The 24319-nt window shown below is 40.3% G+C and overlaps 3 protein-coding genes across 4 annotated transcripts; all 3 read left to right on the top strand.

Moving 5' to 3' along the window:
• The first annotated feature begins 357 nt into the window (after positions 1–357).
• Grip75 (gamma-tubulin complex component 4) lies at positions 358–24011 on the top strand. 2 transcript variants are annotated; one of them, XM_028300964.1, is made up of 12 exons: positions 358–536; positions 10491–10623; positions 12077–12371; positions 12448–12625; positions 12916–13121; positions 13261–13387; positions 13498–13654; positions 13747–13887; positions 14242–14416; positions 14976–15177; positions 15616–15779; positions 23527–24011. In XM_028300964.1, exons 1-12 carry the CDS (start codon positions 471–473, stop codon positions 23687–23689), a joined length of 2007 nt encoding a protein of 668 aa, XP_028156765.1. In that variant the 5' UTR covers positions 358–470; the 3' UTR covers positions 23690–24011. The 2 variants fall into 2 exon arrangements, with proteins under 2 accessions (XP_028156765.1, XP_028156766.1); XM_028300965.1 differs by having other exon boundaries at positions 12083–12371; positions 23527–23689.
• LOC114350251 (eukaryotic translation initiation factor 3 subunit M-like) lies at positions 1260–6070 on the top strand. Its single transcript, XM_028300967.1, has 8 exons — positions 1260–1535; positions 1939–2118; positions 2320–2414; positions 2576–2791; positions 3194–3459; positions 3546–3689; positions 4698–4819; positions 5718–6070. The coding sequence occupies exons 1-8, from the start codon at positions 1491–1493 to the stop codon at positions 5808–5810; spliced, it is 1161 nt and encodes a 386-aa protein (XP_028156768.1). The 5' UTR covers positions 1260–1490; the 3' UTR covers positions 5811–6070.
• LOC114350252 (SUN domain-containing protein 2-like) lies at positions 6771–10040 on the top strand. The gene is made up of 4 exons (XM_028300969.1): positions 6771–6959; positions 7459–7617; positions 9151–9437; positions 9737–10040. Exons 1-4 carry the CDS (start codon positions 6771–6773, stop codon positions 10038–10040), a joined length of 939 nt encoding a protein of 312 aa, XP_028156770.1.
• Positions 24012–24319: the final 308 nt, after the last annotated feature.

The following is a 24319-nucleotide window of genomic DNA, read 5'->3' as shown; positions in this document are numbered from 1 at the left end:
TTTAAGGTCCGACTCTGTTTATTAATTTCCATGTATTCCGTCTCTTTCACTTACTCCACAATACTACCGTGTTCGACAGAGATAGATACAACGGGTGAAATTTATAGACCCCGTTGATCTGACATTTATAGTGTTGTGCTGCTGTGCTACGTAATTCGATTACGATTTACTATAAGTTCATTCTTTTGAGCAATTGTATTGTTCAATGATTGCTATTGGTTGGTTGTATTTTTCAAAGACAGTAGAGCCAATAGAAACAAAGAGAATGAAGATTAAAATACGGCGACTGGACGACGGGGGCACGGCACGGGTAAATTAATCCATATCTGTGGGTAAATTCAGGTAAATTGNTTGGGTAAATTACTGTTTGTTTCGGTTTGTTTTGTACATTGTCAAATAAAAATAACAATACAATACGAAAGTCTTAATATCAACATTTATCAATAATAGTTAACAGTGAGTTTGCAATTATGATGCAAGACGCCCTTCTAATACTATGGAATTATACTGAAGAAGAAGTCGACTATACAAATAGTGTAAGTAGGTACTTGTAAGCTCTGTTTTCTAAGTTTCAACACAGAATACATAATAGTAGCAACAGAAATTGCACTCCTTTGTGTAGGATCAGATGCCGACATTTTAACGGTAATAATAATAATGCAAAATATCCAACGCACATGGTGCATTCGAAATCGCACCTTACTACTACATTTATGATAAGATGTTTAAAATATTAAGTTACCTTTTTCTAAGAAAAAGTTGTAAAATCATTAATGACAGCTTCATAAAAAGTGAAAACAATTTTGCTGACAAAAGTAAAAAAGCACAGCAACAAAGCATTGAAAAGTAATCTTAGGGCTGAGGTTCGATCAGCTGATAAGAAAATTAAAGATGTTTATAAATAAAAATCCTATTTTTTCTTAGAAAAAGTTGTGAAAATAAAAGTTTACAAAATTATCATTTCTGTACTTTGTTATAATTTTCAATAATTCCTCATGCCTACAACTGCTATGTCATGTTCAATACTTATTGTAATATACCTATTTTATTTCGAAATAAATAATTTACGTTACAAAACTTCGTTTTACTTACACATAGTATAAAATAAAAATAGTAATCATTAAAATATTGAAGGTTCCTATACTAGATATCGATATGCAATTACAACCCTAGCAAAGTATCGATAATCGATAAGTTATTACGAACGTCACTAATACTGTCAGAAAATAAGGCATTATGTTGGTAGCTCCGCCTGTAGTTTGTGCGGTTGGTAAAGATTTGCGGGTCGTTCTCTAAAATGCATATGTGTGCGTGAGCTCAAAAAATATCTATGGAGTGCCGTCTCTTACTCTTTTATGCTCTTTGATCTCGGGTTTTTGAACTGAAAAAGAAAAACTAGTTTTGTTGGCCAAGTCTAGGCACATGCAGTTTTTCGTATTTCCTTGAGAAAATAATATTATTTAGTAAAGCAGTTGTTAAAGAAAGTCAATATGCAAGGCCCTGCAGTGTTTATGGATATATCTCTCGAGGATCAAGTAAGTTTTATCAGCCTTACAAAACATAACCTATAATGATTGTGGGAATTAGCAAATCACAGAAAGATTAGCATGTTTTGTGAATAAGTTATCATAAATTAAATAAAGTAATCAATATTTAGTATGATCAACAAATTACCAAACAGTACAGCGGCAGTACTTTTCCTCCAAGCTTGTAGGTTTATGTCGCAAGACTCCAGAGTGATTTCTAATGTACCTGCCTTTGTGGCATATATTTTGTTCTTTGAATATACTTGTGGACTAGATAATAATAAACTTATTCCCATAAATCTTTAATTCTAATATCAACTTGATTGAATGATTGAAATCTTGATACCTGCATCCACTTGCATCTTTCATTGTGAGTTATCAAATATAATGTATTTTTATTAATAAATTTCAGGCCTTAGAACTGCGAAAATATTTTAAGAGCCTGGGTGCAGAGATATCTGAAGAAAAATCACCCAAAGGGATTGAAGATGACTTGCACAAGATTGTTGGCGTGTGTGATGTGTGCTTCAAAGAACCAAATGAGGCAGACATCGAAGCTATCCTGAACAGCATTGTCTCTATTATGGTTTCAGTAAGTTTTAAATTTGTTTGAAGTGCTTAATGCTGCTTCATGCTGTATAAGGGGTGTATTTATGTTTAAAAAATCGTAACAACAATGTAATGCTTGGTAAACTGTCTATGTTTACTGTAAACCGTTGTTTTATATTCTTTTCTTAGTCATCAATATTTGCATTCAAGTGCTTAATTTTTACCCAACAAATATTTGTTATAGATTCCTTTGGAAAGAGGAGAAAATCTGATACTGGCTTTCAGCCAGCGTCTCACTAAAGCTCCTGGGCCTAGACTTGGAATGGTTGCCCTGCAATCGTAAGTAAAATTCTAGCTTATTTATTAATAAAGGAAGGTTTAAGGTTCAAAGACAATAAAAACATTTTATTTGTTATTATTATTTTAAGTCTATAAATATTGAACCGTTAACAAAGTATAGCTAAGCATTTGTTTCTAATTACATACAAAATTAATTACAGCTTATGGCGCCTGTACAACAATTTGGAGGCCAACTCAGCACTCCGTTACCATGTGTATTATCATGTAATTGAGTTGGCTTCCCGAGTGGGATCAGTGCGCGATGTCTTCAGTGGAGTGGAACAACTCAGGAAGGAGTTTGCTAGCTGCCCTCCCTCCAATGAGCAAATGCAAAAGTTGTACAGGCTTCTTCACCAAGTGCTAAAGGAACAAAACAGGTATTGGAGATCATTTCAGGATGTTCAACAATTGTCTATCAAATTTTCAACAATTGGGTATTTGACACCATTTCCCAATAATTCTAAGGCACAACTTTTTTAAAAAGACACTTCTTTCTGGTCTTAAAAACTTAATTAATTTTTAATTACCTGTAAATTACGATTTTTGGTTGCATTATAATTGAAAAAAGTATTTTCATTGAGTTGATAAAATTGTGACGTCACATGCTAGTATTGCCGTACAAAATCTATGGGAGAGTGTCGTTTTGACAGTTTTAAAAAGTACGTCAATTGATTGGTGGTGTCAAATACCCTATTATCTATCAAATTTTCAAGTATATGCTATGTAAATGGTTATTCTTAGACAAATGTAATAAAGATTATGCATTTTCAATGTTTCAGTGAACTTGCAGCTAAGGTTATGATTGAATTGCTTGGCACATACACAGACGAGAATGCATCATATGCAAGAGAAGATGCCATCAAATGCATTGCCACAGCCCTGGCTGACCCCAACTCATACCTTCTAGACCCACTCTTGGCTTTGAAACCCGTGAGATTCCTGGAGGGAGAGCTCATTCATGACCTTCTAAACATCTTTGTGTCAGAGAAACTGTCCAGTTATCAAGCTTTTTACAAAAATCACAAAGAATTTGTACATTCCCAAGGTATAATTACATTTCTATAAATTATTTTATGGCATAAATAAAGCCCTCAGCCATATGAAGCTATTTTGTTATTTCTTACTTTTTAGGACTTAACCATGAACAAAACATCAAGAAGATGAGGATATTGTCATTCATGCAGATGGCAGAATCAAACCCTGAAATCACATTTGATGAAATCATCTCTGAGCTTCAAATTGAAGAGAAGGATGTTGAAGCATTCATCATTGAAGGTAAATAATATTTGGGATTTGTTTCATTATTTAAAACTACCTACTATTTTTGACAACTCCTGAAAAGGACAAAAACTTGGAGCTTACAGTTGTTTAAATTTTTGTTAGAAGGAAATTACTATAATTTGCTTGTGACTTATGATAGGGTGCCAATTGATGAGCGCTGAAAGGAGTGCAAAGCAGTGAGTGCAAGCTGTCATTGCACTGATGATAAAAACTGCTAACTCATACGAAAGCGTTGCGTCCATCCATTTATTTTTATTATGCATTGATATCATCTTAAACATATTTATTTATTTAAACAACTTAAACATATAAATCTTAGTGGTGCTTTCTCAAGTCAGTTCTGGATTTCCATGATATTCCGAGAGTAAGATGCGCCATACATTAGCAGTTCTTAAATTTTTGTAACCAGCTGGTGTCCTCACTTGTTAATTCCAAACTATTTAGTAGAACCAGGCCAGTTCATCTCCGCGAGTTTACATCGAAAACAAAACACGCACGATGGCCCCCTACAGGAAACTATTCGACAAGGCCTCACATACGAGCGAACATTGACTCACGCACGCGTATTCTTGTGTATGATGGAAAAAAATAAAGAAAATGGTGTACTATACTGTGCAGTATTTAACTGGCTAAATAATAATAAAAACACAGAATGTACTTTTTTAAGTTGCCTGAAGACACTGAGGGGTAAATTTAAGTAGTTAATATTATTCATGATAATTCATGCTAAATCATGTATTTCCTCCGCCATTTTCTGCAGTTTGGCACCTCACGTTACATCATTTTACCGAAGTCAGCCTTATAGCTTCGGCGCAGTACCGATCACTGACGTTTGTCAACAAAATGGTGCTTGACTCTTGAGACAAGCTAAAATACACCATATTGTTAATGACATTGAGCTTACATTTTTTAAATACCTTCGTGAAGTAAAACTTCTGTACGTAGTACTTATTATTATTCTGTGGTAGAACTTGTAGTAAAAACATGTCACTTGTGTTGCAGTGCTGAAGACGAAGCTGGTGCGCGCGCGCATGGACCAGGCGGCGCGCGCCGTGCGCGTGTCCAGCACCATGCACCGCACCTTCGGCCGCGCGCAGTGGCAGCAGCTACGCGCCGTGCTGCAGGTCAGTGTCATTAAAGCCAGTTCATTGCTGGACGGCTAGACATTAGCCATAAAACTGCTCCCGCTTTTTTCATCTAAAGCTCGGTCGTGAGGACAGAATTTTGACCAATGACCCCTAGCTACCCATCCTTATCGCTCGCGCGTAATTATATTGCTGTCGCGACTGTGCGACTGGCACCCGCAGTGAGTGTGTGAATACGATAGCGAGCGAGCGATAAGGATGGGTAGCTTGGGGTCATTGGACAAAATTCTACGTGCTCACGGACCAGACTATAGCTACTGCCAGCTATTTACTTGAAATCGTCAATCCCTCGAGCAGTAGGGTGTTCTACTTTACCGAGACGTAATCTTCGCTCAGTACCTGTAGCATGAACAACTTTCGTCTTCGAATCGTTTGCGTATTCGACAAAATTCGATACTCAACCTTCGAATTAAACGATAACGTGACAATTTTGATTCTCAAAATAAGTTTCGTGCAACCATTTCTCATACTAAGTTCACTTTACGACACATTCACAAGGGCGCTGTTGTAGTTTTCGTACTAAATCTTTTGATAGCGATTCGAATACGCAAACGATTCGAACTCGAAAGTTTTTCGTGCTAGCCGTACAGAATCCTGTTTACGTTACCTTTCGGTCGAACTTTCTATAGCTCACTGAGTGACGTCACTACAGAGCTTTACTGTAATGTTCCATGTTCATGGCTCCATAGTTCGCTACTGATCGAATACTGCTCTCTTCAGTTACAGTCACACACATTGTTCCTCGAATGACATAATATTTTATTTGCATGTTGGGATTCTTTTGATATCAGTTTACACGATCACCACGCCCAGCTATAATTTGAAAGTATGTATTCAGTCAGAATGAAATAATTCAATCGTTTATTATCTTTGGTAGGCGTGGCGAGCCAATGTCCACCAGGCGCACGAGTCGATGAAGTCTGTAGCGGCCGCGCAGATCGAGTACGCTTCCTCGGCGCAGAAGGCGTAACGAGGCTCCACCGCGCTGCCAAGCAACATTCGCATCTACGGACTATAGCTACAGAGTGCATAATGCAAGTTCCACATGATGGCTTCGATGAGTGACTGCGGCCGCGCATGAAATTCGTTAACGTACCGCTAGATGGCGTTGTCATTCGAATTCTCGAAGCGCGCATCGAAAACAATCGGTTGAAACTCGCAATCAGCACACAAATACAATATGATGGAACTCATTGTATAAGTTAATATACTTCTGGGCCGGTACCTACATCAATACAAATTAAAGTCACAACTTAAAAAATACATTTTCGTAGATGTTGATTGTATTCTTTTTATAGTATTTAATTAATAAATATTGTATACTTTATTATGACTTACTTTTTATTTACACGTAACTTTAAAGAACTAAGTATTATGATTTTTTTTAAAGAATTTTCCACCCTCGCATTTTCTCACTTCTTTTTTTAAGTTTTCAAGGGTTTTCATGATGTCCACTGAACCGTCCCATCTGTTGATGTAACAGATGCGGGGGGCGCTACTGTCAAATACTGGATTGTTGGTTCCGATTTTTGTATGGATTTTTGCCACGTTGGAACAGGAACACTGAAAAATGCGTAGACAGAGAATAGTTTTTTCTGTCTACGGAAAAATGACACAGGAAGGCGCTGCTATAGATGACCCACGCTGAACTGTCCCACCAAACTCGATGACAGGGGGGCGCTACCATCGTTCAACTATATGGTTTCCAACATGGCAAAAATCGGAATCATCGATAGGACAGTCCAGTATTTTGGAACTATATCAATACGGGGTTACTATTTTCGATTCTATAGCCTATAAAAATTCTTGGTTTATGGTTTTGATGACGGTTGACATTAATGATATATATAGAAGACACAGTCGATCATTTCGCTTTGTTTACTTTATCTCGAGTTGTCTTTTCAAACCCTTTAATTTTAATCAATTCATCATGGAGTATGAGTACGAGAATGGCGGGTGCCTCCGCAGCGTATTCCGCTCATTCGTGTGCGTGACGCTATCACTTCTGCTGGCGCTGCACGTGTACGCGTACTTCTGGGGGCCGGCGCGCGAGCCGCTGGACGGAGACTTCTCCGATATACGATACGTAGTCACGCAGCTCACCAGGGGTCTGACTGAGGTTTGATATGTTTTATAAGTTGATTGCGGTTTCGTTCAATGAGATAATGGATGGATTTGTTGCTCTTCAGTCTTTCACGCAAAAACTTGTGCCTTTTTCTCCCCTCTTCCTAAACCAACTCCGGGGGTATCTGTCATGATGACTGAGCATACAAAATATAAAAGAAGCAAGATGACCTGGTTTATCATATTAAAAGCGCTTAACGTTGCTATTGCTACTCAAAATATTAATTTATTTGCTTTGCATAGGCTGATGCCTATTAGTGGCAAATACAATACGTAGCTGCAGGTCTTATGTTTTTCTGTAGAGCGACCAGTAACATAAATTCGAGAACATAATTATCCTTTTGTTAATATTCTTTTCTGGACGTAGGCCGCTACCAATCGATCAACGTGGAATGCATTAGGGGCGGGCCTATGTTCAGCAGTGGACGTCCTATGGCTGACATGATGATGAATATTCTTTTATCACCTCTAAACGATTAAATATAATACAAAAGGTGAACCACAAGCACGAGCGGCTCAAAGGCGAGATGGAGCGGCTGTCTTCGGCGCTGCCCGCTGTGGCCGCCGCCGCCGAGCGCGCCAAGGACGCGCTGCAGCCCTCCGCGCGCCGCACCGGGCAGCAGGCGCTCGACGTGCACGACTACGACCGACAGGTAATACGGGTCACCATACCACAAGCATGAGCGGCTCAAAGGCGAGATGGGAGTGGCACTACGGCGAATTGGAGCGACTGTCTTCAGCGCTGCCCGCCGAGGCCGCAACCGCTGGCTAAGCGCGGCAAAGACTTGCTGCATCCCTCCGCGCGCCGCACGATCCAGCAGGCGTTCGACGTCCACGACTACGACCGACAGGTAATACGGGTCACAATACCACAAGCATGAGCGGCTCAAAGGCCAGATGGGAGTGGCACTACGGCAAGAGGAGCGGTAGTCTTCAGCGCTGCCCGCCCAGGCCGCAACCGCTGGCTAAGCGCGGCAATGACTCGCTGACTGAATCCCTCTGCGCGCCACACGAGTCAGCAGGCGCTCGACGTGCACGACTACGACCGACAGGTAGTATGCAGGTCGCATACCACAAATAAGAGCGGCTCAAAGGCGAGATGGAGTGGCACTACGGCAAGATGGAGCGGTAGACTTCAACGCTGCCCGCCCAGGCCGCAATCGCTCGCTAAGCGCGGCAGAGACTCGCTGCATCCCTCCGCGCGCCGCACCAGCCAGCAAGCGCTCGACGTGCACGACTACGACCGACAGGTAATACGGGTCACATACTACAAGCATGAGTGGCTCAAAGGCGAGATGGAGTGGCACTACGGCGAGTTGGAGCGGCTGTCTTCGGCGCTGCCCGCCGTGGCCGCCGCCGCCGAGCGCGCCAAGGACGCGCTGCAACCCTCCGCGCGCCGCACCAGCCAGCAGGCGCTTGACGTGCACGACTACGACCGACAGGTAGTATGCAGGTCACATACCATAAGCATGAGCGGCTCAAAGGCGAGATGGGAGTGGCACTTCGGTTAGATGGAGCGGCTAGCTGTCTTCAGCGCTGCCCGCCGAGGCCGCAACCGCTGGCTAAGCGCGGCAAAGATTCGCTGCATGCCTCCGCGCGCCGCGATAGTCAGCAGGCGCTCGACGTCCACGACTACGACCGGCAGGTAGGTTACAAAACAAATATAGGTACTTAACGCGACACCGCGATGTGACGTGACCCTTCCATTTTTTCAATTTCCAATTTCATTATTAGACGACCGTAACGTATTTTTTCATGTGGGTAGTTCGATTTCTTCTATAAATAATCCGCCTTCTGAAGTAAACGGGTAAAAAAACTTAACTCTAGCCTTGAAAACCGAGTTACTTTCCAATTGGCTGTAAAATTAGGTTTTTAGTAGCTTTAAAATCTATACATTGTTAGTCAATTGAGTTCGCGATCTAATGTCGTCATACTCTACATCGTGTACGTCTTTACTGCTCTTAAAAACTTTGTCGATTGACAGTGAGTTCAGTATCCAAATAAGATGGCGTTTTACCCAATTACCAACCTGTAGGTGCCGCGAGTGCCTAGGCGCGCGCGACATGATCCGCCCGGCACGCTGCCCGGCGAGTGATGGGCGAAATAGGCTCCCCATATATTCCATGTTGATTAGGGTGTCCACAACCCTAATAAGAAGGCGTTTCACCTACTTACCTACCATATAGGTGGCCGACTACGCGCTTGAGTCGGCCGGTGGTCGCGTGCTGAGTACGGGCGACACCGCCGAGCATGTCATCTACGAGTCGCCGGTGGGCTGGGCGCTGCACGTATTCACGGCGCTGGTGTGCCGCGAGTGCCTGGGCGCGCGCGCTATGATTCGCCCCGGCACGCTGCCCGGCGAGTGCTGGGCCTTCAAGGGCTCGCACGGGGAAGCGACAATAAGACTGCTGGGCACCGTGCAAATTACCGGCTTCAGTGTGGAACACATACCAGCGCATATTTCGCCTACAAGGTATGTACACAGTTCTATTGACGAGTAATATTGATAGGTAATGTTTTAAGATGAGGAAGACAATCGGTCGTAACGATGCTTTGTAAAAAAATATATCTGGCATTAGCATTATTACCCCTTTACTTGTTAAAGAACTCTCACAACGCACTGAGGAGTTCACATTGGTACAGTAATTCGTATATTTAGCATCAGGGTACCCGATGCAGTCTGGCAAGGTCTTTAATACTGTTCAGAACTTGAGGGCTTTTTAGCTGACCGGCAGAATAATAAACATAGATCTTATTTTATTCCTTACACAGAGAGATATCTTCGGCTCCTCGCCTGATACAAATAGAAGGCTTAGAATTTCGCAGTGATCCTTATCCGCACGACTTCGGCAGTTTCGAATACGACAAAGAAGGCAAACCTATTCAGTATTTCGAAGTGCAACACCCTTCGACCAAGGGCTACAACATAGTGCGAGTGCGAGTGCTGACCAACTGGGGGCATCCTGTTTACACCTGCGTGTACAGAGTCAGGGTTCACGGAGACTTGGTCACTGGGCAGGCTCCTCGAACAACGACGGCCAGCGATGATGCAGATCTAAGAATTGAAAACGAGTAAAGTTTATAGGTAAGTCGTAACTTATTATTGTATTAATAGAACGGGTCAAAAAGTTATTGTTTGCTTTAGGNAAAATAGATACGGTGAAGTAAAGTTAATGTTTATATTAGCTAAAATATTTTTTTTGCTACAGTTTTTTGTCATAAGTATTCAAAATTATTTAAAAAGTGTAGTTTTTATTCATTATTTAAATTACTACAGTTAATTATTATTCCTAAATATTACGATTTTCCATTAAAGAAGGATAACAGTGCTGTTGGAACAATAAACCTTGATTGTGATGATGATCGACCGAGCGTGTAGAAATACGCGTGTGCTCACAGGCGCGTGGCGGCCATGACTGATTTGCAACTTGAAGTTGTCGTGCGCTGTAGGTAATTATCTCGGCCGGCATAGGCGAGTGACGGAGGCCTGGTTTCAACTGGGATGATATCAAGTTAATAATTTCAGAACAATTCAGAAATGTTTGCTGAGCAAGGTGACGCAGAAATATACGGCAGAATCTGTGATATAGCCAAGAGTCATCAGAAAATACAAAATTTTTTAGAACTCACTGGATTTCAGTCTAGGAAATCGCAAACAGGTAATTAACAATATTTTGAAGCTTTTAAGATTATGTTCTTACCGGGTGCCCTCTCAGACGCATAACATTTTTCATCATAATTTAGTTTGGCATAACAGTATTTGCATAAAGATTTTTCGCATAAACTTTGATATGCATAGTATTCTAAATGCATAATGGTTTCTTAGGCATAATAATAACTATCTCTAATTTTCAATACCATAATTTAAATAATCATAAATGTAAAGAACATAATTTTTATATACATAAAGTATGTTTTTAATAAAATACTATAAACATAATTTAATTATTTATAACATTTAAAGTCATAAATATTGTCTATATAAGAGCAACCAACATTGAAGAGTAAATAATTATGTATTTGTGATGTTGCGAACGATCCTCCTTCCATCTTTATACTCTTTCGGCCTATAGATTTGCAAAAACTAAATTCTCTGTATCATTGTCATTTTTCATCATTGTCAAAACTTAAGCTCGTGAAAATACATTCTGTTTGATCTCGAATCCCTCTTATCTATTATAACGCACATATTATACAGTCCACATTTCTTTTACAACATTAAGCTTGCCTGGTCTGAAATTATGTTGATCCCGACTGGCCGTGGTCTCTTCCACGTGGTACTAGTCTGCCCTATACTAGAGTGTAATTTAAAAGCCGGAGGCGCGGAGGGAGTGCGGTCCTCGCTCGCTGTAACATATGGCATGCCGGGTATATGTTACGCCAGAGCGGAAGGACCGCACTTCCCGCAGCGCCGGAGATAAGGCAATCCTAATGCTTGCTTGCATGCTTGCTTGCTTGCATGCGTGCTTCCTTGCTGCTTGCTTGCATGCTTGCTTGCTGCTTGCTTGCATGCTTGCATGCTTGCGTGCTTGCTGCTTGATTGCATGCTTGCTGCTTGCTCGCATGCTTGCTTGCTGCTTGCTTGCAGGCTTGCTTGCTGCTTGCTTGCAGGCTTGCTTGTTTGCATCCTTGCTTGCATGCATGCTTACATGCTTCCTTGCAGCTTGCTTGCATGCTTGTTTGCATGCTTGCTTGTCTATTTATATTTGTTAACTTATATTTTATATGTATAACATTTTTATATTTCATATTTGTTAAAATTATGGTAACTATTTTGTATATTATGAATGGTAATATTTATGGCATTGGTTTAGATGCCAATAAATGTTATGCCTAGAAATCGTTATTAAAAAAACAAGAATACAGAAAAAATATATACTAAAATATTATTATAATAAAAGTGGTTATGGCAAAAAAAATATGCATTATGATTTATTCTGTATGAACGTTATGCGAAATGATGAGTATGCCAAAAAACTTTATGCACTCTTAAATTATGACAATATTTTTTATGCAACCGAATATGGACCCGTTCTTACCTTCGCGACATAATTAAAATATAATTCTGAAGTGTACACTACTTATTCTTTAAATTAGAACATTTTACTTCAGTTTCAGGTCTCAGATCATATGGATTGTATGCCCAAGCTCTTAGTGAAGGTATAGCTGAGGTTCTGCAGTCATATAAAAAGACTTTGGTTGAAGTCGAGAGCCTCGTAATTGGTAACCACAACTACACACTGTCATTTGTATACAGTTATGTTGAAAAATACCGGGGCCTTTTTACCACATTAAATAAGTTGATTGTCACCATCAAAGAGAGAAGACTGGTAGGCTGCCAGATCTTAAGCTTGATACAGCAGTATATTCTCAATGGAAATGAGATGGTGCATGAAGCCGTTGTCAAGTAAGATAAAAAATATTCTTCATTTGTCTATTACTGTATTCAAGATGTAAACTACAATTTCTTCTTAATCTTTCAGGATATTTTCCTGTGTCAATAAAGTATTTATCAACCAACTTTGCACTTGGCTGCTTTACGGTGAATTAAGAGACCCATACCAAGAATTTTTTATCTTCCGCAACCAAAAAGATGAATCCTCAGACACATTCCTCTCATCGCCTTCGACTAATACTTGTGATAAGTCAGTCATATCTACAGTAAGTTAAATAATATTAGACATAATCTTGCATATTAATTGGTTTAATGCTGATGTAGTCAAAATGACAGTCAACTATTAGATAGAACATACTATTGAACACCAAACAAGAAAAGAAAGAAAAAAGACAAAACACAGATGGTCTTATCAATATCTTCAAGACAAGCTAGAGAACATTATGTTATAATTATAGTAAAAGTAATAAACAAACATGTTTTAACAAATATTGATAATTTGTGTGAAAAAAAAAAAGGATAATAATATTATTTATTTAGTTTTATTTGATATCAGTTACAGGACACAACCTTAGATTGTGGTTACCATCTAAATGCAAACATGATACCATATTTTATACCTCTATCACTGGCCCAGGAAGTCCTATTCATTGGGAAGACGGTGATTCTGTTTAGTTATGACCCAAAGAAAATCAAAAGAAGTAATTGTTTTATCACAAGGCCTGTGATACCACACCAGAAGTGTGGAGCTGATTCTAGAAGGTTGGTTTCTCATTGCTTTATTTAATAGCAATATTTGAAAGGGAATATTCTCTAAAAATCATTTACAAAGAACAGGCCTTGGCCAGGAACATAATGAACTAAACTTAATTAATTATGTACTGTACATGTATTTTGTCAGATTTACCATTTGGGAGGAAAAAGAAGCAGAGTTTCATACAAAAATACAAAAGCTGAAGAATCCAGAAGTCTTTGAAGTAGCAACTTTAAGAAGTGTTGTTAGAGAAATCAAGGAATGTGTTACTAAGGTGAGAAAAATGACTAGTATAATGCAATGAACTTTATGGCTTTAATTTTAAGGTTAAAAATCAATGATTCTTACCCAATGAAGGGGCTATTAATAAATCAATTATTTCAGCACTTATGGAATGTAGCAGTGGAAGAAGCCGAATTGATTCACGAAGTGCGTCTAATGAAAGACTTCTACCTACTTGGTCGAGGTGAACTATTCCTCGAGTTGTTACGTCTAACTGCCCATATATTAGAGAAACCAACCACGAGAACTGCTACTAGAGGTAATATTAAATTAGTAAGCCAGATAGTATTGCCATTGTATTTTGCTTCTTATCTTCTTATAATTAAAATCCATATTTTTTCTAATTTCCAGACATGAACCATGCCTTCCAACTTGCTGCTAGAGCAGTATTTCTCAGTAACAGCGCAGATATTGAGAAATTTAGTTTTGAGTTGCCCTATGTAAAGCCCAACATCTCAGCCAATTCCACCATTGAAGATGACAGCAGTACAGGTACCTATTCTAAAATAAAAGTCACTTGACGAAATTTTCTTCATTGCAGGGGACAATCCTCCCTAATTTACAGAGGCAAAAAATTGAGTTATCTCTAAACTTCCTATGTTGCCTTGATTAGACAGGTAGCGGAGACCAGTGCCTTTTAGGGCCTACTCTCACGCTCGCGCGGGCGTATGCCCGCGTCTGTATCGAGAAATAGTATGAACAGCACAGTGGATTTAGACGCGACGGGTTTTCAGACGTACGGTAGACCCATAGCTGAAATATACGAGGTGTAGTTAAGCGTTGGTTGAGCATTACCATCATTAGATTGGTAATGGATATAAATAAACGAGTACTTTTATATTCCAGTAGCTGACGGCTGGTCGAGTATTGTCCTCAAGTACGACTTCAAGTGGCCGCTTCACCTGCTGTTCACTCCAGAGGTGCTGGCGCGCTACAACGACATGTTCCGGCTGCTGCTGCGCATAAAAAAGACGCAGCACGACCTGCACGCGCTGTGGAAGACTTACAAGCAGGCCACCAGGTCATTGGAGGTTATAGACTCTAGTAGATGGCTGGGCTAGCGTCGTCCTCTACGACTTCAAGTGGCCGCTACACCGCCTACACCTGCTGTATGCGCAATAGGTCCAAACTTAGCCAGTTAGGCAGGTCAGTGGAGGTCATAGACTCCAGTAGGCGGCTGGGCGAGCGTCGTCCTCTACGACTTCAAGTGGCCGCTACAGCGCCTACACCCGCTGTATGCGCAATAGGTCCAAACTTGGCCAGTTTTGGCAGCCTAACACACGCAAGGTCAAATATTGGTCTGTAAAATTCGGTAGGTCGTTTGCTACTCTAGGGTCCAGACTATTGGTAAATTCGCCACTATACTGGAGCCATACCTTTAACACCCTTGTTCTCACATTCCGATTTTTAAATTGTTTGATATGCTAACGCCGCGCCGAGTCGCTATGTTGCCTATGCTTTAGCTGGCATACAAAATGTTTTAAAATAAGGCCATCCCTTGACGAAATGGTATAAAAATTACATTAAGCTTTGCCTTATAATTTTGATTAAAACTGTATTTTTTTAATTTTTATTTACAGCTTCCAAATGTGCCAACTGCATAACAAACTGATGTTTCTAATGGACAACCTACAACACTACTTGCAAGCGGACGTCTTGGAGACAAACTTCTCTCGATTGATGGACGCAATCGACCGGACTAATGATTTTGAGAAACTGAAAAAGGCGCATGCAACTTTCCTCGCTGATGTACTGAGCCAGTCGTTCTTGACTGTTACTTCTGTGAGTTGAATTATTTTGCTTTGTTATAGATGTTCTAGCAGCTGCAATATGTCATTTATACATGGTATTGCTTTAGGCATGTAATAAAAAGGATTGATTCTACAAGCAACAGATTTTCTCCAAGAAAAGGAAGTTATTTTAATCTTACAAAAAGAAATAACTTTTTCATTCAAATTGTCATCAATTATAAATCAGCCAATTATGTAATTTGGATATTGTTTCTGTAAGAAAATTGTTGCAGTTGAGCAGTAGAATGTAATGCTTTTAGTTTGTCCATACTTACAGCTACACCCTGTATCATGGTCAACAATAGGACATAGTACATTTTAAAATTAGCCTCTTTGCATAATACCTGCTTGAGTAGAACTCTAGTAGAATTGAATAGTCTTTTACTGTGGTGGTTTAAACATAAAATATATCTCCTTTTCTATTTTCCAGTCCCAAGAGAGCGATTGCTCCGGCGATACGACTGACTCCATAAACAACCCAGTGTTCTGCAACATCATGGAGCTCCTCAAACTCTGCCACTCCTTCTGCAGTATGGGAGACTTCGCGTCCGATAAAGAGGCAGAGGATTATTATATCAGAGGGTTTTCAGATAGGTAATGTGATGTTTCAATTTTTGTCTACATAATATTTTGCTGTTTGGTAACACTAGGCTTCCACAGACCAAACGCGGGGCAGTAGCAGCGCAGTTTGAATGCGGGCCCGCGCAAGTTGTAATACAAGTTTTAAGTGTGTCACACCAAATTTGAACGCGGGCCCGCACTGCAACTGCCGAACGACAAACGAGGCGGCGCGGGTGCGGGACAGAAGCGGCGCGAACGCGGGCCCGCGCTGTTGTATTACTATGGCGGCCATAGTAGCATGACACACCGGACGCAGGGCGGTAGCAGCGCGTCGAATATTTAAGGCTTCCACAGACCAAACGCGGGTCAGAAGCAGTGCGGGTCAGTTGCAGCGTGGCTGAGGCACACTGAAAGCAGCGCAGTTTCAAAGCAGTTGCAACGCGGGCGGTTGTCAAAAATTTAAATATTCGAAAACCGCTTTCAACTTGGTAAAAAAGTTGACAACACAACCTTACTCCAAATGTAACATCTTTGTTTGCGTGTTGCGAACTTATTGGCTACTTTGGGTGTCACGAACTAATTGATGCTGACTGTATACAGTCAGTAACTTAGCAAAGATTTTGTTGATCAGTAAGATTTTTTGGAAGAAAAATAGTTTGAAGTAGGGTAAACCGTATAGCTATTGCCCACTTAAGGATTTCAAACACTTTGAGATGAAAAATTAAAGAAAGTGTTTTAATTATCGACCATTTATGACTTTTTTCTTATAACTCAATAAACTGTTAAACATAATATTAACAGTTTTTAGTTAAAACTTACGTAACTTAAAAAATATTGAAATAAATTTAAAATCCTCCAAAAAGTACAGTCATTGCCCACTACTTACACTAATTGCCCACATCAAAGCACAGTAATTGCCCAGTATCTTAAAACAAAACAATCAATTTTAAAATGACTAAATAGGCTTTAAATAAGCTGATGTTGATGAGTCAGAATCGGTAAAGACAGAATCATCTACTTCAAAACAAAGATGACGCAAAAATTAGAATTTTATACGTAAATTTTAGCTGTTGGTTATTCTTCCCTAAAGTTTCTATTTCCTTACAATTAACATTTTCACTAGTAGATTTAACGTAGGATTTTCATTTTTTGTATTTGCGTTTGAATTTTTATCAATTTTTTCAAGCCAAACCATATTTTTCAGCAATTTATCTTGTAGATAAATTGTTGGATACATCTTGTACAGCTTCGATCGCTTTTTGCAAATTTTCTATGCTATATTGAACTTTTGGAGTCTTTGGCATACTGAAAATGAAACATAAAGCTGAGCGTCCACATGTCGTTATCGTACGCATCGGACGTATCGCATGCAACGGATCGTAGTATTATTTATATAGAAACTCATATAAGTGCGTCCACCTGTCCGCATCGTACGCATCGCACATCCGATACGATGTGTTTCGTACGATGCGTCCGTTGCGTACGATACCGACAAGTGGACGCTTAGCTTAAAAAGCCATTTCAATATTTATACCTGTAAATTGCAAAACAAGTCTAGCAATGNTGAGTTGTGAACATATGGTAATTTAGAATTTAGAATGTTTATAAAGATTTAAGCCGAAATATGCAATTGGAGCCAATACGCCAAGACCTATTATACCTACCAAACCTAACTCAGTTTGAAAGGAAGTCTTCGGTAGCCACGATGATCGAGAGCTGGATGGAAGTTCCCGGCGATCTCAGCAGTATGCCACTGTGGACCTGGCCAGCGCATCCCACCGCTTGCGCACTGGGCAGTCGCTGCTAAATGCGTTATGGGCAACATGCTCCGCTTTAGCTCGCTGGCAGTTCCGGCACGAAGGTGCCCCGCCAGCGAGCTTCTCGGCGCAGTCGGTGCTCATGTGCGGGCCTCCACAGTGGCTACATACGTCGGCGGACTCTGTGCAAAATCGCTTGCTGTGGCCGTATCCCAGACACTTGGTACACTGCACCAGCGGTGACTGGTCGGCCACGCGGATGTGCTGCAAGTCAATATGCACAGATCCCGCCGCGATTGCTCTTTGGTAGATCGTCGGGGAAACACTCACGACCACGTGATTAGTATGCGGGTTTCTTGCCTTCTTTTTATATCGGATCGTGATACGGTCCTCCCCCTCGCGGAGGTCACGAAAAATGTCCCCGTTCTGCATCCTGACCGCTTTCAGAACGTCCTCATCACTATTCAGCACAAGGACGTCCTTCAGCACTAGGAGCGGGTCCTTGTTCTTCATGTCCTCCGCGATGAGGAGGCCTCCCGTACCCTCGATCCTCTCTTTCACCTTCCTTCTTTCTTCTTCTGTCCCACAGCCCATTATTATTTTCGAGTTCTTTGCCTTTCTAATTTTTTCGACGCGCACCCAGCCCTCCTTGGCGTTGACGGCGTCCCTGACCCTCCGCAGCACCTCCTCTCCTGTCTCCATCACGTCCTTNATTGTTGTTTGTGAGTTTCGGGCACTGGATGACGTCAAGATCGTCATTAAAGACAGCAATTGCCGCCTTCACAGTCCCATCTCCTACTGCCGCGTTCTGAAAGATTCTCGCCCCACGGTAGCCCTTCATCCTTCTCACCCCGCCCACATACGGCTCCTGGAGCAGCGCAAATGCGAGTTTTCGCTCACTGGCCTCAATCATGAGTTCGAGGGTTGCCAGTTCCTTCCTCTGGAGGTTTGCTTGGGCTGCTGTATATCCTCTGGCGGGGCTGCCTGCCCCGGGAACGCCATCGTTGCCCTTAGCAATACGCTACCTTAGCTCTAGCCAGTGCCTCCCACCTCCTACGCACAGGGCACTCAGAGCTAAAGGCGTTGTGCTCGGTCGAGGTGTCAACTTTGGCTGCTATGCAGTTGCAGCATGTTGGTGCTGCCGTCGCCAGCCATTCTGCNTCTCTAATTCGGCGCACATTTACACCATGTTGGGAACTAATTATACGTTCTACTCATATCACTCTAGGAGCTACTTTCCAGCTGGAGTAACGTACACGGTTTAGTTTGGTCCGGTCATTCTGTGACTTGATAAGTCGGCGAATACCAATTACCCGGGTTTGTTATAGCGTAAGCCGGTTGTTAGTATGCCTGTTTGTGGCGGTCATCTGCCTGTTGACAGGGCAATCTAATTACGAGTACCGGGATACAAGAGGTAGATGATAGCCCAAATGATTAATTACCGTATTGTCTGTTAGTTGCAAATGCTAGTTAAGGTTTTAAAAAATACCAGAAAACAGTCACGGAAAACCACTTTTTTTGGTACGACTAGAAGCGTGTTTTTAGTTTTTTAAACTTTTAGTTTTCTTTTCTCTGATGAACATGGGTATTAGTTTTAAATATCTAGGTACCCGTGCGAAGCCGGGGCGAGCCGCTAGTATACCTTTATATTGATTTTCTCATACCTCATTCATTTAAAAGGGCAAAAGGTTTAAATAAAAAGAAGAGTCTACTATGTGCAGAACTTTATTCTACCAATATCCATGGGACCATGCGTGCTTCCTCACTTCACTAACATAATATTTTTTCCATGGAATTTGCTCTCTATTCCTTTGTAGATAAGTCACATTGATTGCTTCTGTGTTGAGTCGAACTAACAGTTTTCTTCTAAATAAAAGCAATATTGCAAAGTCATCGTTTCCATTGTTTTTCTATTTGATTACGCTTCCTTTGAAAATGTGCTACAGTGAATATTCTGCGTTCAATAATTATTACTGGAAATGTTTGGATTTTTTAAATTTCAAATATCATGGAATTTAATTTATTGAGAAAATAGTTTTTATCGGATGAAATGAAGAATTATAACGTCATAAACTATACAGGGAATCCGAAAATTAGGACGTGATAGTGAAACCGGAAGTAGCTGGGCCTCAGTAGCACCGAATCCTAACATGTCCATAAAAAAGTTTTATAAGTTTGAGATTGACGTGCTAATTTTGGGAAAAGACCCTGTATAAAGACTACGTCCCTATTCATATTTCTATTACATCAACTACATTCTAATCAACTAATTATAAAGCCTAGTGTGCTTCTCTTTGCATAAAATATTTCATCATGTCTACTACTTCTGTTGAGAAGTAGTAGTTGATGATGATCTGCCAAATAGTTCTTTACACCGTGACCTCTTAGTGCACGTTTCACAGTATACGTGATCAAAACAGAAGTGACTGAGACAAGTAGCCCATAGTTCAGGTTGTAGAAGTTCGCAGCTGTGAACTGGATGGGCCTGAAGTGCACCAGATTCCGGAACTCGGAGAGATCGCTCCTCAATGATGAACCTGAAAATGAGGAATAGATCAGTTGGCTTAGGTCGAACCTTAATCATTTTAAGGAAATATTGACAGCCTTTTTTGCGCATATACTGACCGATGGGGACGACCAGTGGGTTATGTGGGCCTACCTACTAAAACCCGACGGAGCCCAATAAAACGGAGCCGTCAGTTATTGTCCTAGCTTGGACATTCATTACTCCGTCACAGGCTATATTGTCTCGCTTATTTGATTAATTTTTGTACTGTACTTACTGATATCATTCTCAATGAGAATATGATCCACAGTGCTTATGACATCTTCTCTCTCTTTATTTGTATTTTCAGCAGACTTAATAAAACTTGTTAGTATTACACCATTGCCTACTAAATACAATGCAGATGTGACACTGATCAATAACTTCAAACCAGACGGTATCTGAAAATATAAGATTCCAATGCAAAAAAGTATCAAATTCCAATGCGCGAGAGTCTGCGTCGTAAAGTTTTCATTATCAGGTCATTTGGTTTTCAGCAGGATCTTTCCCTCAGTTCAGACTAACTCCTCTAATTTATCAGAGGCAATGGGAGGCTTATGAGGAGATCCGTAAACGAACCAAGCTGAAGTGGCAATGGGCAGGGTACATAGGCCGGTGGGGCAGCATGGGTCTGGAGTGAAAACCACGTACCGGAAAGCGCAGCGTAGGACGTCCCCACAAGGACCAGCCGACGACCGACGACCTCACAAAGGAGCAGGAAGGCGCTGGACCGCCGCAGGCCGCTACCAACCGGTCTTTATGAAAATCGTTGGGGGAGGCCTATGTAATGTAATGGGAGGCTTGCACTACTTTAGGAAATAAGCAGATAGTCTGTACTATCAAGATTCATATTAAATGCATTTTGTTAACTTACTGCTGTATCATTATAATATAACACTTGAACTGCACTACTAATTCCACTCATTATATTCCATAAAAGTGTCGTAATATTCACAAGAATCTACAAAAAAGACGAACCATTTCAATATCCATTTGATTTTTTCATAGAAAAATCGGAGTTTACATACTTACCCTTATGCCAAATATTTCGTTAATCAAATTGTTTTGTTTGACCAGCAACAAATAACATTTACAAATAGAAATGACATTGAAGCTCTTATTTGTAGTATGTTTATTTGATACCAACAGGGTTTTATTTAGTTGTTCTTTTGAATGGTATATATTAATAATTTTATTTTTGGTGTGAGAATAAATTTCATTCATCAAGCATATTCTTGATAGTTCCTAGTCTGTACTTAATATGAATAATGTTTGCACGTGCGTCTGTTAATGTCAAGGTATTTATGGAAAACATTATAATACACTCGCGAGCAAAAGTATGGAATCACTTACATGAAGTTGTTTCCACGCGNCATCCGTTAAAAGCCCTCAAGTTATTTCTGAACTTTAGTTTAGTAAAAGATTTAGAATCTCAAATCGCTTATTTTAAAAATAAAACCATATATAGAAAACGAATAGAGGTAACTTTGGGAATTTATTCTATCGAGTCAACTTCATCAAATCGTGTTTCCATCCGTTAATAGCCCTAGAAAATATCCTCAACTATGCCCAATAAAAATCTTAGTCTTTAATTTTACTGTTTAGTACCTCAAAAATGAAAAATGAAAACCTCATTTTCGCCATTTTCTCTGCTACCCGGCCTTAAGCTTTGCCTTATAATTTTGATTAAAACTGTATTTTTTTCATTTTTATTTACAGCTTCCAAATGTGCCAACTGCATAACAAACTGATGTTTCTAATGGACAACCTACAACACTACTTGCAAGCGGACGTGTTAGAGACAAACTTCTCTCGATTGATGGACGCAATCGACCGGACTAATGATTTTGAGAAACTGAAAAAGGCCCATGCAACTTTCCTCGCTGATGTACTGAGCCAGTCGTTCTTGACTGTTACTTCTGTGAGTTGAATTATTTTGCTTTGTTATAGATGTTCTAGCAGCTGCAATATGTCATTTATACATGGTATTGCTTTAGGCATGTAATAAAAAGGATTGATTCTACAAGCAACAGATTTTCTCCAAGAAAAGGAAGTTATTTTAATCTTACAAAAAGAAATAACTTTTTCATTCAAATTGTCATCAATTATAAATCAGCCAATTATGTAATTTGGATATTGTTTCTGTAAGAAAATTGTTGCAGTTGAGCAGTAGTATTTAATCCCTTTAGTTTGATCCATACTTACAGCTACACCCTGTATCATGGTCAACAATAGGACATAGTACATTTTAAAATTAGCCTCTTTGCATAATACCTGCTTGAGTAGAACTCTAGTAGAATTGAATAGTCTTTTACTGTGGTGGTTTAAACATAAAATATATCTCCTTTTCTATTTTCCAGTCCCAAGAGAGCGATTGCTCCGGCGATACGACTGACTCCATAAACAACCCAGTGTTCTGCAACATCATGGAGCTCCTCAAACTCTGCCACTCCTTCTGCAGTATGGGAGACTTCGCGTCCGATAAAGAGGCGGAGGATTATTATATTAGAGGGTTTTCAGATAGGTAATGTGATGTTTTAATTTTTGTCTACATAACTTTGCTGTTTGGTAACACTAGGCTTCCACAGACCAAACGCGGGGCAGTAGCAGCGCAGTTTGAATGCGGGCCCGCGCAAGTTGTAATACAAGAAACTCTTTGAAGTGTGTCATACCAAATTTGAACGCGGGCCCGCGCTCCAACCGCGCCGCACTGCAACTGCCGAACGACAAACGAGGCGGCGCGGGTGCGGGACAGAAGCGGCGCGAACGCGGGCCCGCGCTGTTGTATTACTATGGCGGCCATATTAGCATGACACACCGGACGCAGGGCGGTAGCAGCGCGTTGAAAGCTGTTTTCGAATATTTAAGGCTTCCACAGACCAAACGCGGGTCAGAAGCAGTGCCAGGTCAGTTGCAGCGCGGCTGAGGCACACTGAAAGCAGCGCAGTTTCAAAGCAGTTGCAACGCTGGCGGTTGTCAAAAATTTAAATATAGATGACCCACGCTGAACTGTCCCACCAAACTCAATGACAGAGGGGCGCTACCATCGTTCAACTATATGGTTTCCAACATGGCAAAAATCGGAACCAGCGATCCGGTATAGACGGTGGCGCCCCGCTGTCAATGTCATGCACAGGACAGTTCAGTATTTTGGAACTATATTCGTAAACCGCTTTCAACTTGGTAAAAAAGTTGACAACACAACCTTATTCCAAATGGAACAATGACGAACTTATTGGCTAATTTGGGTGTCACGAACTATTTGATGTAGCAAATATTTTGATCAGTAAGATTTTTTGGAAGAAAAATAGTTTGAAGTACTTAAAGATATTTGTAATTACGCAGGATTTGTGCGATGTTTGTGTGCGAATAGGAACTCAAACCTTATAATGTCTCTTCAGTAGTTTCAGACATAATTCCTTACAATTTTGACTTCGTCACAAGTCATACTAAATTCCTAATTATACTTTTGTTTCAGGTTCAACAAACTAGTGAAACAACTGATGCAGTTGCTAGTTTCACTGCGCGACCGGCCGTGCGGGGTGTTTCTAGCTCGGCTGCTGATGAGATTGGACTATAACCGTTGGCTCAGCGGAGAAGCGCAGCTCACTCAGTCCGTTACTAATATGTTGCGGTATTAAACTCTGTGTGATATGAGGATTTAGAGCTTAGAAATGGAATTACTGTCGGCTGGTCGACATTCGAGATTCTTGTGTGATCGAAGAAAGAAGAAAAAAACGTTTATTTGTATTCATACGTAACAATAAAATGGATAGTTACTAACATGAAAAGATAGGTCTTTATGCTAATGGCCTAGTAAATAACAAGTTTTGTCTTTTGTCTATTGTCTGTAAAATCCGATAAGTTATTTATTTGCTGATTAAATTTTAAAAATGTTATCTTGTTATACAGTGCCATATAGCCTAATAAAAATGAAATTCACAAGTTAATAGAAGTAATATTTCTATACCAATAATATTCTATAACAAATGTGATACTTGTTTACTCAATAAAGTTGGTAAATTATAATTTGGCGTTTTTACTAAATCTCTGTGGTTTGGAATACGGTTCTCGTTTCTTAATATTCTTTCTCGAAAGTTATTCCTTTATCTCATAGAGATTCTCTAAGCTTTATTGGCTTTATCTACCAAATATATTTTTTAAAAGTCACTTTCGAAGTTCTCTAATATAAACTAAGCAGGATATGAAAATATCAAAAATCCTGAGTCAATTCGGATGGATGGAAACCCTATTCGTATAAGGTTGCTGTT

Source organism: Ostrinia furnacalis, unplaced genomic scaffold, assembly GCF_004193835.3.
Source record: "Ostrinia furnacalis isolate ACB-3 unplaced genomic scaffold, ASM419383v2 OfSCF0831, whole genome shotgun sequence".
Taxonomy (NCBI): domain Eukaryota; kingdom Metazoa; phylum Arthropoda; class Insecta; order Lepidoptera; family Crambidae; genus Ostrinia; species Ostrinia furnacalis.
Note: the sequence above shows the minus strand (reverse complement) of the source record. Positions and strands in the feature narration are given on the sequence as shown.

Bases quoted from the DNA above. Each gene is read 5' to 3' on its own strand.
- Grip75 (XM_028300964.1), top strand. From the start codon at position 471: ATGATGCAAGACGCCCTTCTAATACTATGGAATTATACTGAAGAAGAA. The intron at 14,417-14,975 runs GTCATTGGAGGT...TTTTATTTACAG, and splicing joins ACTTACAAGCAGGCCACCAG to CTTCCAAATGTGCCAACTGC. The intron at 15,780-23,526 runs GTAATGTGATGT...CTTTTGTTTCAG, and splicing joins ATCAGAGGGTTTTCAGATAG to GTTCAACAAACTAGTGAAAC.
- LOC114350251 (XM_028300967.1), top strand. From the start codon at position 1,491: ATGCAAGGCCCTGCAGTGTTTATGGATATATCTCTCGAGGATCAA. The intron at 2,792-3,193 runs GTATTGGAGATC...TCAATGTTTCAG, and splicing joins GTGCTAAAGGAACAAAACAG to TGAACTTGCAGCTAAGGTTA. The intron at 4,820-5,717 runs GTCAGTGTCATT...TATCTTTGGTAG, and splicing joins AGCTACGCGCCGTGCTGCAG to GCGTGGCGAGCCAATGTCCA.
- LOC114350252 (XM_028300969.1), top strand. From the start codon at position 6,771: ATGGAGTATGAGTACGAGAATGGCGGGTGCCTCCGCAGCGTATTCCGC. The intron at 6,960-7,458 runs GTTTGATATGTT...ATAATACAAAAG, and splicing joins TCACCAGGGGTCTGACTGAG to GTGAACCACAAGCACGAGCG. The intron at 9,438-9,736 runs GTATGTACACAG...TTCCTTACACAG, and splicing joins GCGCATATTTCGCCTACAAG to AGAGATATCTTCGGCTCCTC.